Raw genomic sequence first — 16575 nt, forward strand, 5'->3', positions numbered from 1 at the left:
GTGTATCGGATTATTAAATGCCAATTGATCGTTTCTTTTGATTAGTTTTACTGCAGAAAATTGCATAATTAAAATAATTGTGATTATTGTCACTTTTGATAGTTGCCTTTCGTAAGGATAAGCGTAGTTAAATATGTATGTTCAAAATCTTCTTCTTGAATACTGATAATGACTCGGACATATCTGACGAATTCGTGGCTGATTCACTCGTTGAATAATACTTATGCATAACCAGTTTTAAGTCAAGGGCATGATAAATTGAGCGTTATTATTTATTAATAGTGGGGAATGACTCGTTACCCTGTAACTAATTTTATAGATATAAGGACTGTCATAAAGGTGACATCTTCCGTAATAAATAAGTGCTAAATGCAAAAGGGACCAATGATTTTGGTCTCCAAATAATGACAATAATTGATCGTATTAGGATAAATGCAATAATAATGATTGCAATGAACGGAAAAATATAGGAATTTCTATATTCCAATATTTCGTCTCACAATTTGATATGGGACCGTGTACAAATGACATCACAGGTGAGATAGAGGGTGTGTGGGAGGGGGTAAGGTCAACTGTGACGAATTATGACCAAGGGGTGGGGTTAGTACGAAGTATCACGTCATTTTTATTAATTCATAAGATTTGTAAAGAGTCATAAAATCAAATTCATAATATTCTAAATACGGACAAACAAATTATTTTCTCTTACCTATTCTTATTTTCTGTCTTTTCTCTTTCATACTGTAAATCTCCAGTCGTATCCATTTGTGAGCTAAAAAAATTATATAACTATTGTCTCTCTGTTCATGAAAAATTGAGACCTCTTGAATTTGTATGCAGATATTTTATAACGTTAGCTCGTAAAATTTATCAACTTGTCCAGGATAAAATTAGTACACTACTTAATCTGTAACTGAAAATGTCAGCAATGACGATATTGAAATTGATAACAGATTAGGTGAAAACGTAAATGCTGTCGATAGGTTTTCAGATATTAAAATTATTAGTTAGGTAGTTCATTCGTTGAAATGAAACATATTTCAATTTTAAAAATGACGTCATAGATGGGGATAATGCCAGCTATAAAGATGTGTGATATTTAGGGGGGAGGGGGTCGAAAATTTCGATTTTTTGAGTGGGATTTGTCATTTGTGCACGGTCCATATGCATTTTCTTGTATTCAAAGATGTGAACATTTACCGAACTCGAAGTCTTAAGCGAACTCCTTTATATATTTTTCTTGAGTATATTTTTTTCTTAGTTTCAAATCATTTGAAACTTTCATTAATGCATACAGTGCCTGAAATGAGCTCGTTAATCACCACGGATGGACAGACTAAAGTATTCACTGCCAGAGTCTTAATTGCATTCAAACGTTTAATTCGCAACAAGCAAGTCACACATTCGGTCCTTTGTGAGTGGCACGATAAGAAGGGGAAAGTGCTCGTACATACTAAATCATCATTTCAGAAATGCATGTTTTTCTTTGCGGGTTCTTTAAGTGCAATCTACGCCGTTTATCTGGCATTCCAAATGGTAGCCCAACTTATCTGGAATACTGGTGAAAGTAAAAACTTTGTCAATATCTTCTGGACCTTCCTCTGGGGATTGTACTACTGGTGGGCGACTGGAAACAACTTGAATATCTTCGTGAGACAGGATGATGCAGACACCTTCATCGGAGGGATGGTGCAACTGGATTCACATTTTGAAAGTACATATTCGTTATTGTTGTCGGAATTATCAATCCTCACTGCGAATATTTTTTTACCAATTATTCAGCAACCATCACAGAGAAATCTAAACCTGTTCCGGTAGCAGACACCACATCTATTTTACAGAGGTTAATGAGGATGGTTAACGTTCTGGAGTTGCTAATGCTCATTCAAGATTTCATGGTTGTCGCGTACGCCGTTTGCGCAACAGTAATGGCAGTATCGCTTTCTAATAAGCCGCAGTTTATTTCATTCGTGTGGAACAGTGGAACAATTCACTCTGTCCAGTTTTTAATCATTTTTGCACTATTTGAATTTTATGCAATAACCTCGTCCTGCAGTGGAATTATATTCTTCACAAATTACTTCATTAACTACATGATGTGTACTTTGCATTGGATGAACAGCATGAGGAAAGTCATAAACGAGAGTTTTTGGACATGTAAAGAAGTTGATGTAAGTATATACATATTTTGATGAAAAAAGTGCGTATTGGGTGGACTGGTCTGTAAATTGCCAATAATTCTGTGAATAATTCTATGAATTTCACAGGTTCACAGATTTCAACGGAGCTACAGGAAGTTGCAAATTCTCAATGCTTACTTTAATCATGCACACATGGGCTTCGTCTACTCGATGACTCTTACCATGTTTTTCACAACTTCCGTATTCACTCTTTTTGGTTCTATTCGACTAAAGGCGATTGCCCCCATTGTGGAATACATGCTATTTCCACTAGCCTGTACGTTTCTCCTGGTATTGTTCACGGCTTTGTTGTTCGGATCTGCGTCAGTTTACGAATCGTCCATAAAATTGCTCGAAACTTTCAAGAAGCCCAGAGATACAATGTCGAGAAGTGGGATGAATGTTTCCAAAAGATGGATGCAGAAAGAGTGCGTTGCGTTGAAACCTTTCGGTGTGCAAATAGGCACGCTCCAATTTCTCAAAAAAGCTTCAATGTTGGTGATTTATGAGCGGTTGTTGAATTACACAGCTTCTCTACTGATTGCATATCCCGACTCTTATTTCCTCCAACAATGAGTCAGGAGTTTATGTTTTGATTTAATAATTGATGTACTTAAAGTAATAAGTAAGTAAATCTGAAATTATCAAAGTTATCATATGTATGCGAGTAGATACGAATGTGGTTTTCGTTCTTATAAGAAACGAGTAAGATTTTTTGTTTAATATTTATCATAAATAAAGGGAATCGACCTTAAGCGGAAATCTGAATCTGAAAACATCATAGAAAAATTACACTTCTAATCTCAATATATACACTTCTAAATGGAATATTTTTACTAAACCAGACGGCCAGACGGTACTGGGCAGTGGCTAAAGCCAAATCCGAGTAAGTAACAAAAATTCAATTGTCGATGGAAATGGAATTGAATACATCTCGTCGAAAATTGAGCTAAGGATGATACTGCATACATTTACACAAACCAGGCATTCATCAGTCTGTGGTACAAATTTGAATGGATCGTGACATTTGTAATCTTTTCACATGCTTTATTCCAAATGTACAAATTATGTTGTTTGTCGTACAACAAACTACTATAATGGATGGTTTTAGTAAAAATTATGAAAATTGTATCAGTTTTCATGAACTTGCTCATTTACTACATATGTATGTACATATATGCAGGCAGAATCTATTGTACTTACGTCTATATGGCTAGCTGTAGTGTTAGGTAATTAATTTTCAAAGAGAAAAATTATTCTGAAAATAACAACCGTCACTAAATGTAAATAGCTAAAATGTTTTTGAAATTTTCTTAGAATAATTAACTTTTTTGTCACTACCCTTAGATTATACTCTTAAAGGGACCCAGTTTAGCAGGAATATACATATGCAAATTTGTAAATAAATAATGAATAAGAAAAAGTGCCTACTGTATCTCATAATAGTTGCAGCGCTCATGTTGATAATTTTCCAGTTTTTTGCAACAAATCAAACAAATACGACTGAGGATGAGAGAGAATATGTACACAAAATAATTTCACTTATTTCTAATAAAACAACGACCACGTCTCTAAAGAGGATTATTAGTACGCAAAAGGTAAGAAATTTATACATAAATGGACCAGCTACGTACTTGGTACTTACATAAATACAAGAGAACGTATGTATACAAATTCAGAAAATCAAGCGAATTTTATTTTGGGGGACCTTTTACGACGTCACGCCTGATCTTAAAGACTATTGTATTACGGATGAAAAATCCATGGATTTTTGTGACCGCAAGTGCGAGTACACTGTGAACGAGCAAGATTTAAATCAGAGCGACGCTGTCGTTTTCCACGGTCGAGATACGTATGCTCATAAATACTTAATTAATGTCTCTGTGTTGAATCGGATAATTTCGAACAAATCCATTTATTCAAGGGTGACCAATTTCCCCACCCATCTACCTCACCAGCGTTGGGTCTTTCTCATGTTTGAATCTCCGGACAATAGTTGGACTAATATTTCCGAGTGGAACAATATTTTCGATTGGACGATGTCATATAGGCGAGATTCGGATGTGTTTATTCCGTACGGAGAACTTATGCCAATATCTGGACAATCTGAAAGGATTGTTCTCTCAGCAAACATTAGGTTGGTTGCTTACTGTCAGTCAGGGTCCCACTTGGGATTGTCCTTAGATTATTTTGGACCCATATGGTATTTTAGATAAGGAAAAATTTAGGAAAAATGGGCTAGGATATCCCATGCAAATTTCCAAAACAGTTGGGAAATCCTAGGCAGAATTCTGACTGACTGTTCAAATATAAATATTATCTTACTAATTTTTTGCTTATCGTGTTAAATAGTTCACGGAAATTGGTCGCTTGGGCAGTTTCGAATTGTGACATGGTGTCCAGCGAGAGGAAAGCTCTAGTTGACGAACTGTCAAAATTTATTCCCATTGATGTGTATGGTACGTGCGGTGTGCATCATTGTCCTGGGAATTCAAGGGTACAATGCAATGATCCTCAAAGATGCTATGAATATTTGGGACATCGCTACAAATTTTATCTATCTTTTGAAAATTCAATTTGCCAAGATTACATCACAGAAAAGTTTTTTCTTGCGTTGTCAAATGGGATGGTGCCCGTGGTTCATGGGCCCAGCAAAAATACGTATCAAAATCTCGCCCCCCGCAATTCCTTCATCCATATTGCTGACTTCTCCAGCTTAAAGGACTTGGCCGACTATTTACTACACTTGAACCAAAATGATGAGGCGTACATGAAGTATTTCAGTTGGAGAGAGGATTTTGTAGTTGATAAAACTTATTATTTTCATAGAGCTTGGTGCTCCTTGTGCATAAAACTGTATGAAGAAATTACACCAATAATAACGCCTACAGAAATTATTAAGCAAAAACAAAATCATATATATGCTAGTATTCACAACTGGTGGTTTTATACAAATGGGTCATCAACGAAGAAGAAACTTTGTAGACGAGTTACAGTGAAAAATGGAACATTTAAGTATTATGAATAATTAATTAGTATGAGCACTAAGAAATTTGTTATTTTCATTTTAAAATTACTTCACCACTATTTTTCTGTATTCCATCTTATGACACAAGTTCACAGTTTCATGGTATCATTACTTTGAATGTACATATACGTAAAAAACGCGAAAGCACTTCGGAAATATGAGTAAGTCTTAATCTCGGTATTTTATAGTTATGAATGTATTTAGGATTAAATGTAATATAATTTTAGCTTAGGACGAACAATTCCAAAATGAATTAAGTATGATTAAAAAATTCTCACCATGTAAAATTCATTGTCGCATAACAAATATTTACTCTTTCGAAATGTAAGCTACTATACGATAATAATTAGTGGTACAATTCATTATAGCGTCAAAGCGAGTGTTGATAAAGTGTCATTATAAAATCAGAAACGGCGTGCAAAGTAACGTTATGTAGGAAATTCCCGTAAATCAAATAATTCTCTTAAGATAATTTTTTTCGGAATAAAATAGACAGGTTCAGTTTTCAGCTGTCACATTTCTCTCTCTCTCTCTCTCTTCAACTTTCGTGCGTTTCTTGTTTCAAAACTCATAAATTTTCAAGATGGAACCGATGAAAAGTTTGTAGGAAGGATAACAACGTGAAGAAAATTATCCGGATAACTCAGATGCTCACTTAGCCATTGTATCGGAGAATTTAATGGGGGCTCTATTCCATGAATTAGTATCCGAACTAAGTAATAAAAATGGGTCACATATATTTAGTATCAATTACTTTATCATTATAAAGAATGTTATATATCAATATATACCTTTGGAAGCGTCAAAATCAGGAAAGAACTCTATTAGTGCGTCGTGTAAAGACGTCCAAGAGTTATTGGCATCATCAACTGGCTTGACTAATCTCTGCATAGCAAATTTCTCAGGTGTGTAGCATCGTATAGGAATACTGTAAATCAACATTTAGACATTAATCAATGTTGTAACATATTTGCATCGCATAAATTTATGCGATTATGTTGTAATGTTACAACATAGTCGATATATTAAACTAATTTAGGTTAATAATTAATATATAATAATAATAATACTTGCGAAATCCTTCTCCAGCAGGAGACTCCATAAGCCTCTTGTTTACACCCCAGAATTGATCAAATTTATCTATACAAACAGTAAACAAACAAATTAATTACTACAATTTAACTCAAGAGAAATATCATGATACACATAAATATTGATAAAAATTACCATTTTGAAATCCAAGCCAAAGCTGATTATGGTCTTTTTCCTGCATAGAATTGATCACTTGTCCTTTATGTTTTAACGCGTCAGCCTCCTTAAGTACGGACATAAACTGCGACCTAATTGCATCCTTGCATGGACACCTGCACACGTTTTGTTCCGGAAACTTATCAAAGTGTATTGATATCGACCATGGTAAAATTCCATCAGAGAATAAGTCGAACCACAGACCAATTGGATGATTCCTGCAATGTTTTGTCCGTGCATCAATTAATACATGCTAATAATTAAAGAAAATTGAAACGACAAATTAAAATATACGTGCCACTTGATTGGTTGACCGTTGTACTCTAGCCACATCTCATTGTTAGCAATTTCAGGGTTAACATGCTGGGCAAAATGCCTGCGAACCTGCAGAACAAAGTACTTAAGATCAAATTATTAAATATTTTTAATTTTGATATATTACTTTATCTGTGACGAGGGGAAAGTATAAAAGTCTTGGAACCTGAGAGACATGTAAAGAATTTACACTTATAGGATGAAATTTAATTCCTGGCCGAAAAGTAAAGTCGCATACCATGAGGTAATATGGTTCAGGAGGTTTGACCGTGTAAACCTCCTCCTCCGCCAGAGCAAACGACACGGGAAGTTTGGAATCCCAAATTTCTCGAAGAACTTCTCGGTCGTCAGCCATCCTCAATCTCCCACCTCCACCACCTCCTCCTCCCAAATAGTTGGTAGACCTTGTCTTCTTGACCTTTGTCGTCGGTCGGAAGGAATATCTACCACTACTCATCGATGATGATGAGTCGTTGTGTTAAGCATAATAATGTAGTGTAAATAGTCTAATTGACTCATCGTCGCGAGAGATAAATATACTTTGACCATTCTCCTTTCGCGGAGAGAGAGCACCATGCCCCATCAAGCACAAAGAAACAAAAAGCAAGATTGCATTTTCATGATATTTGTAAAATTAAATTAAATGATACACAAATGCTCTAGAAAAATATGAAAGTATGAAAATGATATAACAGTTTAGAAATTAGCATTGACCTTCTAGTGATTACCACATGATTGGCTGTGTTTGGAATGTAACTCATGCAAAAAATTGTGGTTAAAATAATTTATCCCTAATTTCTAAAGGATTATTCGCGAAATATATAATCATTGTGAGGTTGTTTGGCTCACAATTAGTTGGTTGTTGATTGTGATTGTTGAACTTGGGATAAAGAAGTTACGAAAATATAGAATGATTTCTGAAAAGAACAGCAGACGTGAATCTGAAATTTTAAATGAGGTAAATAATTCCAATCTACATGTGCATTGAATATTACAAAGGTGTAATAAACTTAATAAATCAGTTCCAGAAAAGAGTTTCTGACATTCAAGTGGATGAGGCCAAGTGTCTCCGATTTCTAATAGGTAAGTTTGTTTTGGAAACTTGTTCACAATTTTACATAGCTTCTTGATATCTTCTGATTGAAACATGTAGCAAGAAATTTTGATCAAGGAAAAGCAGAGGACATGCTAAGAAATGTAATATGTTTATATTTATATTTTTTAAATGTATTGTTAGTCCTAATTCTAGTAAACAAATAAATTACAGCACATTAAATGGCAAAAAGATGTAAATTTGGAATACTTGTTAAATGGGTGGCCTGCTCCACGCGACATGGAGGATGACTTTAAATTTTCATTCACGGGAACAAGTCATAATGGGGGACCTGGTAATTATATTACTTAACTTTTAAGAATACAGTATTATTTACTACTATGACTATTCTTCAGTGGTTTGGGTTCCTGGGGGTGAATGGAATATTCGTCATTTTGTGGAGCAAGGACGGCGTGACGACATTATGAAACTGACAATACGGACCTTGGAATATGTCTTGGAGCAAGTCAAGAATCATGGGAACAAACCACTCGTAGCCATTTACGGATTTGAAGGACTCACTTATCATAAAGTGTCTCATTTTGAAAGTAAGCTAGCTGAGCATATACAAATTAATTTCTCTCTAAAAGTGTATGTATATTCAGCTATTCAACTCTTGAACATATATTTTGTAGCTTCACGGATAGTCTACGCTGGGTTTCAGTTATTAGAACAAAATTATCCAGAAATACTGCAAAACGTCATAATTGTCAATGGTACTTTATATATTCTTTTTAACGTAACTTTACCATAATGCACAAGTACACTTATTGTAAGTTACCTTTATTAATTTTCACCAGCCCCATATCCATTCTACATAGCGTGGAACATTATTAGCCCTCTCTTATCGAAAAGAACATCATCCAAAATTCGAGTATTCGGTCCAGACAAGAAAAAGTATGTTCCAGTCTTGCGAGAACTTTGTCCCGACAATGCAATTCCTGTCAGTTATCTTGGAATAAATACATAAAAGAGAGGCATTTTTGTTTCATTTATCCAGTTGCCCCGCATGACTGGTAAAAAGTTTGTTGCGTTGCGTTTACTGAATCCACTCAAGTCACTCACTCACTTGTAATTTTGGGAAGTTCCATATGTTGACCGCTACAATTACAAATTCCATTTTGTCAAAATAAAAGTAAATTTGTTACATATTTTATTCATTAAATGCAAAACAAATTATTATAGATTGGCATAACACAACTTTCACAATCAGTCAATTAGATATTTTAGTTTTAGATTTTATGGTAAGCAAGTCAATCGGGCGAACAAAAGAAAGAGTAAATCATCCTAGAACAATGTTGTTGGAAAGGATCGGGACAATGATTCTTATAGGTAAACCTTTAATTTAGTTCTCTTAAACTACTTTAAACTAGTAGTATAATACTACAAAGTATATAACTTTTTACATCAGTGCTCCTGGCCATCCTTGCATTTCGAATGGTTTCTCGAACTGGGCTGTGGAACGATTTCCCCGTGGAACCAAGTGAGGTAGCTAAGCTGCCCAATGCCGTTCTGACTATTCATTGTTCCAAAAACTTTACATTACTCCAACAAAAATACTCGTTCCCTTTTGAGCGGCATGTCAACTGTAGTTCCACCCACTGGATGGGAAGATATTTGCGAAACCTCGTCTGCCAAGAAGTGACACGACTGATAAAGACGCCATTGGGTGATGATACTGATGATGACAAGATTATTTCCCGTCCGCCCCCCAACGACTGGGTATTGAAAAGGCTGTGCACCTATCTCACTACCAAGTATGCCGTTCTATGGTCAGGACTCTTGAAACTTCAACGAATAAATGGGACATGGGAGGGAAACAGTTTCGATTGTAAGTGTTGAAAGCAACTGTAAATTATTAAGCATGAATCAGTTTATAGATATAAAATGGTCATCCAGTGAGTTGTAATTTTGATGACCACACTAAGTTCAATGAAATTTTATATTTCTTGTAAGTACATTACACATTATGTGCATCTGGTATGTATGTAATAAAGTTTTACTTTTTTATTAAGAAGACTCTAATTTGAGTAAATAGCAGCTAAATAATAATATAGTATTGTGAATCACAGTTCGGTTTAAAAATGGTTTGTACAATACCCAATTCGAATTTTTAATTTTACAAATGTGATGATAATATTCTTGGTAAACTCAATTCTTGTGGAGGTCACAGTTTCCTGCAGATTCACAAAAACGTCAGATAATATTTGGATGTATATGATTTAAAATATAACTAAATTAAAGTCATAATTTTACTCTGAAAATTTTTGATAATATTCCTCCTTGTTTCGTATTCTTTGCTCGAAATTAATATCGAACGCCTCCTCTTCTATAATTGGACCCCCAAGTGACTCGGGTAGGATTTCCTTTGGTATATGGGCGTGTAGAGAAGCCAAATCATTTGAATGAATGATCAACTAAGGTAATTTGTAGTTATATAGTTAGTGCAATTTTCTCAAATATATAAGTTGGCATACTTGTCATCATATTGATTAGCACTTACCCTTTCTCGAACTTTCTTGGGCAAAAAGGGATGCACAATTTTCAACAGACAATTCATAAAGAAACCCGTATTCACAATGTGAAGCGCTGTATAACGGACTGGAACATTTTTCCAAAGTAAATCAATTAGTTGATAAACTTTATTTGGCGTTGCTTCTCTCACGTGGTCCATGCTAAAACCGAACATGTCGAAAATTCCAACTAAACCCTCCGTCTTGTGGCAATCCACTCGAAAATACTCGTCCATGATTAGCATGAACATTGCATTCGTATCGTCAGCACTAACTTGCTTGCAATTCCACTTCCCTGTAACAAGAAGTTGCTATTAGTTCAAAGTAACGGCTGCATTTTTCGTATATTTTTTAGTTTGTGTATCGCATTACAGGTTCGATTTACTAGAACGAATCTGTTACGGTGATCTCTATTTTTCAATATTCGCAAAATTCCTGCATTCAGTGAAGCATTCTTGCTGGGTACGAGTGGTTTGAAGATGTGACGATATTTGCGACGCCGGATGTCTATAAAGTTGACCAACTAAGAATTTAATTAATTGTGTTACTCAATTACATTCAGAATTAACGAAGGTATAACAAAAAGTAATCAGTACGGTTGTATAAGCTTTTCCCAGATCCAGCTTTTTCCCTTTAATAAATGCTAGCAGAAAATCATCGTCAAAGAATTCGATAAAGTCCTTCAAATTCTCGTCATCTACATATGTGCATATGCAATCAGAACACGGTGTTATAATAATAGGCCAAATATTGTACTGCTTAGTAATTGTATATTTTGATTGTTTTACCTTTCATCAAATGCTTTAACTCTTGTAATTGCTGCAACAATTCTGGAGAGTCGTTGCGGTTTAAGTTGGAATTATTGGACAATACGCTACTTTTATCTTGAACAAGTGTCATCTTGACTTAAAATTTGCACGTTATAAACAATAAAACGATGTTGATTAATTAAAATGTGTTTTAGCATAAAACTTGGACCGATATTTTATGTAATACTGCTCAATCATTCACAACCAAGTAACAAAATTAAGTTGATCTGCTTGTTGTAAATAGTTAGTCTTGCATGCCAAAAAAGTTCAAGTTGAAGGTTATACGTACACTTCTATGCATGTAACTTCTTTCCTTAGTACCTTTGTTGTATATGTATGTACTTTGCGTATTGGAGATCTTACTGAAAAGAAGATACCTTTATGCAATGCCAACTCAACAAAAATCTCACCCTTTTTACCATGCAATAACGGGAGATGAGACTTGAAACTCAAAGATTTACTTGCCTTCGGTCTTAAACGAACAAAATATTCCTATCAATAATAATTATATCGGAGTTCTACATAGCAAATATTTCCTTAACCTAACCTGGTACGTATATATAATGTATATACATACATACGCTTGATGGATTATATGGTACCAAAATGGTACAATAGAGTCAACTGACTTCAATGCATTAAAAATTGTACGTGGCCTTCATCATCTCTGATAAAATTAAGCATGATGTACATTCCAGTCAACAGAAGAATTGTGTGATGTATGGTATATGATCAAGTGGTCAATCATTAATGGATCCATCAACAACATCAGCACTTTTAGAGTAACTGCTGGACGCATGTACACAGATATCTGTATCTCATGATTAGATACACAGTCAATATTGAATGGTACATTATACAGATTTAGGTAATTACATACATGCATTCTTGGTATGCGTAGAGAATGAAAATTTAGTCAGTCGTTTATAAATGCTAAATATGAATCACCATTAAATGAGTTCTTTGACAAATGCTTATGTAGCATAAAAATCTCTTTCAAACAAGCGACAATACAAGACTGTGAATTATTCCTGCGGTTGAAAGCTAGATATACATAGTCTTACCATAAGAAGTGATAGTAGAGCGTAGTTTTTGAACGGGTCAACATAAAATTAAAAGGTCATTCGCGGTTTGTACATACATTCAGTGCCTATAATTGGTGTTGACCGTTTTTACTTGACGTCACTAGGTCAAAAGTAGGAGGAGCTTAGCTACACGCGCGCGGCAATAATTTTTCACTTTTTCACGAGAAAAAAATGCACGATGTTTGATGTAGTGTAACAGTCCCAGTACAACTACGATCTGGTTGCCCAAACTATTAAACTAACCTAAGAGACAGGGTCTATCTTTGGTATAAAGGTTTCAGTGGTCCAAGGTCAAGGAAGATAACAGTGATGTCCGAAGCTTTAAATACCAGAATAGCACAAAATCTCTATCTGACGCCGGAGACTTTGGCCACATAAATGACCTTTCAACTTTACAGACCAGATTAACACTGAAAAGTGACTCTAAGATGAAGGTCTTTTCGATTAAAAAGCGTCACATGCTACAGATATCCCAAGCCTAAGCAATGGTCAAAAAATCGACCTCTCTCCCCAAACGGTACGGTGAAAAAAACAAAAAAAGTACCCCGTTTACCGATGATAATTTCTTTACGACAGGAACATATTTCAGCAAAAAAACTAACACGTTTTATGTCAAATATTCTAAGGGTTAGCTGATTACAAAATAAAGGTCAAAATGTTATCTTATCAGGCTCCATTCATGGTTTTGGCGGGAATCGGCGGAATTGAGCAAAAACAGCCCAATTTCCTTGATTAAGGAGAGAAGATAGTTTCAAAAAATATTTGATAAACGTCCTGATGAAACTGGAGCACCCCCTCAACTAGTCCATATCGGGTGAAAAGCCACCGACCTTTGTGAAGGCGTCCACAGTAGCATTTACAGCGAAATTCGTGAAAAACTGGATTAAAATCCACATTTCTGACTTCATTTGCACTTTAGGTTTAACGTTGGAATTTTCGAACCGAAGTCAACTTCACCACCAAATACTGATTACAATTGAGGAAAAGGTCTGTTCTGAACCCCATATATGCGTCAGGGTCACAAAAAAATTTCTGACCCGGGAATGACAATTATTATTATTAATTAATAATTAATTAATTTCGTGCGTATTTTTGATGGAGCTTTCTCTTTCGTGACCAATTTTTCATGGGCACAGGTGGAATGTATTTTCAAGTTTGATACATGTTTTCTACTTGAAATTTAACTGGCTTTTCAATGGAATAAGAATAAATTTGAAATTCCTTAAAACTGACCTAATATAGTCGTCTACTCTACTATCACTTTTTAAGTTGAGACTATGTATATTCGATAATTGTAATTCCTTATATTCATACATATTCGTGAATAAATATTTATTTTGCTCGCCCTATCGAATGAAAAGCAGTATTACTTTTTGTCGTCTAACGAATATATTCTAAGAGAAACACCCATAAAACGAATAGTAACGACAAAAGATGCGAATGGTCAAGCATCAGTGCACCATTATCTTTTGTGGGATCAGGCGTAGTTCCTTGTCGTGCACATGCATCATAAGGCTCATAGGGTTCAATCTCTGCAGGAAATTTCACAAATTCGGCTCTTGGAAGAGTAGTGAAATTTGCAAGAGATGCGCAAACTTGAAGGTGATGCGACGTCTTCAAATTATTTTGATACTTTTCTCGAAATTCAGAGGTCCAATTGAACATTGTACTGAGATACGTTGTGTAACGCGTCCCATTGAGGTGGGCTGGGCGTCTGATCACTGGATCCATTTCCCCAGCACCCGCACTAGATAAATATTTCAAAGATAGATATAGTTGTACCTTACTTTTGTTATCAATATCTTGTAAACCTGGTCATATGTTGGATCCCAAAATCTCGGAGGATGTTTATGGGGTTGTATGAACTCATACACGTATCAATTAAGATTCTCGGATAATACCAGATAAATGCCTCACACATTTCGTCAGTAATTCCTAGATCACCAATCACAACGCTGCCATTTTTCCACTTTGTATCGCATACACAATCTGCAGACAAATTTAGGCTTACATCTTGAACAAATCTGAAATATTCATTGGTTCACATACTCATGACTAAGCTATCTCCCGGCATTATCTTCTTTTCCTCTCGCAAAGGGCGATTCTGTTGATAATTGAAGTCGTAAAAGTCGTCATATGCAAACCAAGGAAGCTCTTTCCCATCCCTAAATTGTTGCAGCTTCAATTTTCGTCCTAAATGAAAAGCCGAGAATCTAGTAATATTAATGTACGTACTACTCATGAAACCATCACGGATTCACCTGACATGTGAGAGTGCAGCAAGATATTGAACACATTCAACCCATTCGGAGGAAATCGATTTGTGCACATTAACGAGCAATGACCGTAGACATGAAAATCTTCGGAATCTGGAGGTATAGTTTGTGCCCAATAAACAATGTGACCAAGAGTCATTATTCCTGCTTCGTTGGGTCTAACAAAAGTTGTAAGTAAAAGCAGCGTTTGACGATTTTACCAAATAGCTTGGTTTCGCACACATGACGTACCGTAATTTTTCAGTGTGGTATATTTCCAGTCCAGTCGGAAACTGAAGCCCGATGGTTTCTAAAGGGTTATTATAGTGAATTTCCAACATAAAATATTCATCTTCCCCTGTTTCTCCGATAGGATGACCAACATGATCCGGAAACATTGTTTTCTAATAAGAAATTACAATTGAACCAATAAATATTTAAGTATTTTAAACAAAGGAATGCAAAAAAATCAGCCTATAATTAATTACACGGCCACCAATAGCCCAGACAAAAAGATACGTTCCACATTGACCCTGTATAAACGGTCGGGCTTTACAGTCTTGTCCAGGTTGACCGACATGAGGTTCAAATAGTTCCTTTGGATCTGTTCCTCGTGGAGCCACACACTTTCGGAAAATAAAGTGATGTGTGTGTCGTTCTGCTTCAGGAGAGTCAAACCGAGTGTCAAACTATTCCGAAAATTTAAGCTACAAAAATCCAATAATACCAAAATCACTGATTATTACAATATATTTCTTACCCCAACGACATGGTGCACGGCGTTCATTTGCGGCCGCTTGTGTATAGTGCACCAATACGACGTATTATCACTTGGCATCACATCGTTCGCTTGAACCACCCAGGTCTGAAATCTTTGGTATTTTAAATTAGTTGAATATCTCAGTTGCATAGTGTGGAGAAACGAATTTGCGTGTAATATTCTCACCCACTCGTGTCTGGATCTGGCATTGGGGGATCTAGAAAATTGATATGAAGTGATCCCCGATTTATCGCACCGTGATACTTAATTTCATCACTCGAACCAAACGACCAAATCAGCTTTAATGTGTCCTCCTGTGTCGCAATAAAGAACAATAAATAGTTCTCTAATTTAGCTTTACAATGTTAATCCTAATGGATAATTGTGCATATGTGCACATACTCCTATCGCAATGTCGTCTTCTCCGTCACAAGTCTCAAAGTTTCTTGAGAACTTTAGGTATGTATGAGTTGCGTTTTCTGATGCTTCTTCCAGAACCCAGTCCTGGTGGTTATCAATAACAGGTTCAACAGTGCCTATTCCATGTCGATCCTGTAATGCATTTTACATAACCACATGAGTACGTTCAGGTCATTAAGAAATTTATCGTATCAATCGCATTATCACATGGATGTACATAAAAGTTAAAATTACAAGCAGGCTAACAAAAGCTAAGATGTAAGCTGGATCACATTTGCGTGTTCGTTGAAAATAATATGTACGAAATGAAACGAATGAAATGTACGAAAAAAAATGAAAATTTGCACTTGCATTTGCACTTCAATATCATGAATCTGCAAATATTATTATTATCTAAGAATCAAGAGTTTAAAGAGGCAAAAATGCGAAAATAATTCGAACAGTAAAGAAGGTTTTAAAGTCAGCCTATCACTTCATTTCATTGAAAACGTCACAAATATTTTAATGAATTTGTATATATGTCTGGACAATCACAGTAAAATAAGGCACGCCATCCTCTGATACTCCTCCAATTAAAATGTCCGATTTTTCCATTCCACCCGTGTGCGACACCCCGAATCCGATCCATCCCTTGGTTGCCACATGCACTTCGAATGAAATTATTCTACTCTCCAAATCTGCACTCCAACTCGAAGAATAAGCGCCATCGAGAGACAACGACTTTTGAACTTTTTCACCACTTACGATGCATGTCCAAAATATAGCCCATGAACAAAACCTTAAAAACATTTTAATATCTTTTTCGCACTAAATTTCTTGGATGTAGTCAAACACAATTTATTACTCGTTCCTATAAATAAATGTCTTCA

The 16575-nt window shown here is 35.4% G+C and overlaps 5 protein-coding genes across 8 annotated transcripts; 2 read left to right on the forward strand and 3 right to left on the reverse strand.

Annotated features, from left to right (window-relative positions):
* The first annotated feature begins 4053 nt into the window (after positions 1–4053).
* LOC110845785 (glycoprotein 3-alpha-L-fucosyltransferase A) lies at positions 4054–5239 on the forward strand. The gene is made up of 2 exons (XM_035849287.1): positions 4054–4317; positions 4533–5239. The coding sequence occupies exons 1-2, from the start codon at positions 4154–4156 to the stop codon at positions 5206–5208; spliced, it is 840 nt and encodes a 279-aa protein (XP_035705180.1). The 5' UTR covers positions 4054–4153; the 3' UTR covers positions 5209–5239.
* A 14-nt stretch (positions 5240–5253) lies between these two features.
* On the reverse strand, positions 5254–7316 carry LOC110845915 (autophagy protein 5). Of its 2 annotated transcripts, XM_022092469.2 has the most exons (7): positions 7010–7315; positions 6899–6937; positions 6755–6840; positions 6436–6674; positions 6279–6348; positions 6000–6136; positions 5254–5920 (listed from the first exon to the last, which is right to left on the reverse strand). In XM_022092469.2, exons 1-7 carry the CDS (start codon positions 7226–7228, stop codon positions 5787–5789), a joined length of 924 nt encoding a protein of 307 aa, XP_021948161.1. In that variant the 5' UTR covers positions 7229–7315; the 3' UTR covers positions 5254–5786. The 2 variants fall into 2 exon arrangements, with proteins under 2 accessions (XP_021948161.1, XP_035705177.1); XM_035849284.1 differs by lacking the exon at positions 6899–6937 and having other exon boundaries at positions 7010–7316.
* A 38-nt stretch (positions 7317–7354) lies between these two features.
* On the forward strand, positions 7355–10128 carry LOC110845786 (SEC14-like protein 2). 3 transcript variants are annotated; one of them, XM_035849286.1, is made up of 8 exons: positions 7355–7729; positions 7794–7854; positions 7925–7968; positions 8039–8159; positions 8221–8580; positions 8665–8999; positions 9095–9196; positions 9276–10128. In XM_035849286.1, the coding sequence occupies exons 1-6, from the start codon at positions 7682–7684 to the stop codon at positions 8832–8834; spliced, it is 804 nt and encodes a 267-aa protein (XP_035705179.1). In that variant the 5' UTR covers positions 7355–7681; the 3' UTR covers positions 8835–8999; positions 9095–9196; positions 9276–10128. The 3 variants fall into 3 exon arrangements, with proteins under 3 accessions (XP_035705179.1, XP_021947985.1, XP_035705178.1); XM_022092293.2 differs by having other exon boundaries at positions 8221–8412; positions 8500–8580; positions 8665–9196; XM_035849285.1 differs by having other exon boundaries at positions 8665–9196.
* LOC110847487 (retinaldehyde-binding protein 1) lies at positions 9843–11672 on the reverse strand. The gene is made up of 6 exons (XM_022094438.2): positions 11166–11672; positions 10974–11074; positions 10750–10900; positions 10368–10672; positions 10121–10281; positions 9843–10041 (listed from the first exon to the last, which is right to left on the reverse strand). Exons 1-6 carry the CDS (start codon positions 11275–11277, stop codon positions 10032–10034), a joined length of 840 nt encoding a protein of 279 aa, XP_021950130.1. The 5' UTR covers positions 11278–11672; the 3' UTR covers positions 9843–10031.
* Positions 11673–13569: 1897 nt separating this feature from the next.
* Positions 13570–16521, reverse strand: LOC110845787 (DBH-like monooxygenase protein 2 homolog). The gene is made up of 10 exons (XM_022092295.2): positions 16241–16521; positions 15689–15838; positions 15473–15600; positions 15287–15398; positions 15015–15215; positions 14779–14930; positions 14533–14705; positions 14321–14464; positions 14083–14260; positions 13570–14018 (listed from the first exon to the last, which is right to left on the reverse strand). Exons 1-10 carry the CDS (start codon positions 16493–16495, stop codon positions 13652–13654), a joined length of 1860 nt encoding a protein of 619 aa, XP_021947987.1. The 5' UTR covers positions 16496–16521; the 3' UTR covers positions 13570–13651.
* Between the last annotated feature and the right edge of the window lie 54 nt (positions 16522–16575).

The sequence above is a fragment of the Folsomia candida genome, unplaced genomic scaffold, assembly GCF_002217175.1.
Source record: "Folsomia candida strain VU population unplaced genomic scaffold, ASM221717v1 Fcan01_Sc003, whole genome shotgun sequence".
In the NCBI taxonomy this organism is placed as follows: Eukaryota; Metazoa; Arthropoda; class Collembola; order Entomobryomorpha; family Isotomidae; genus Folsomia; species Folsomia candida.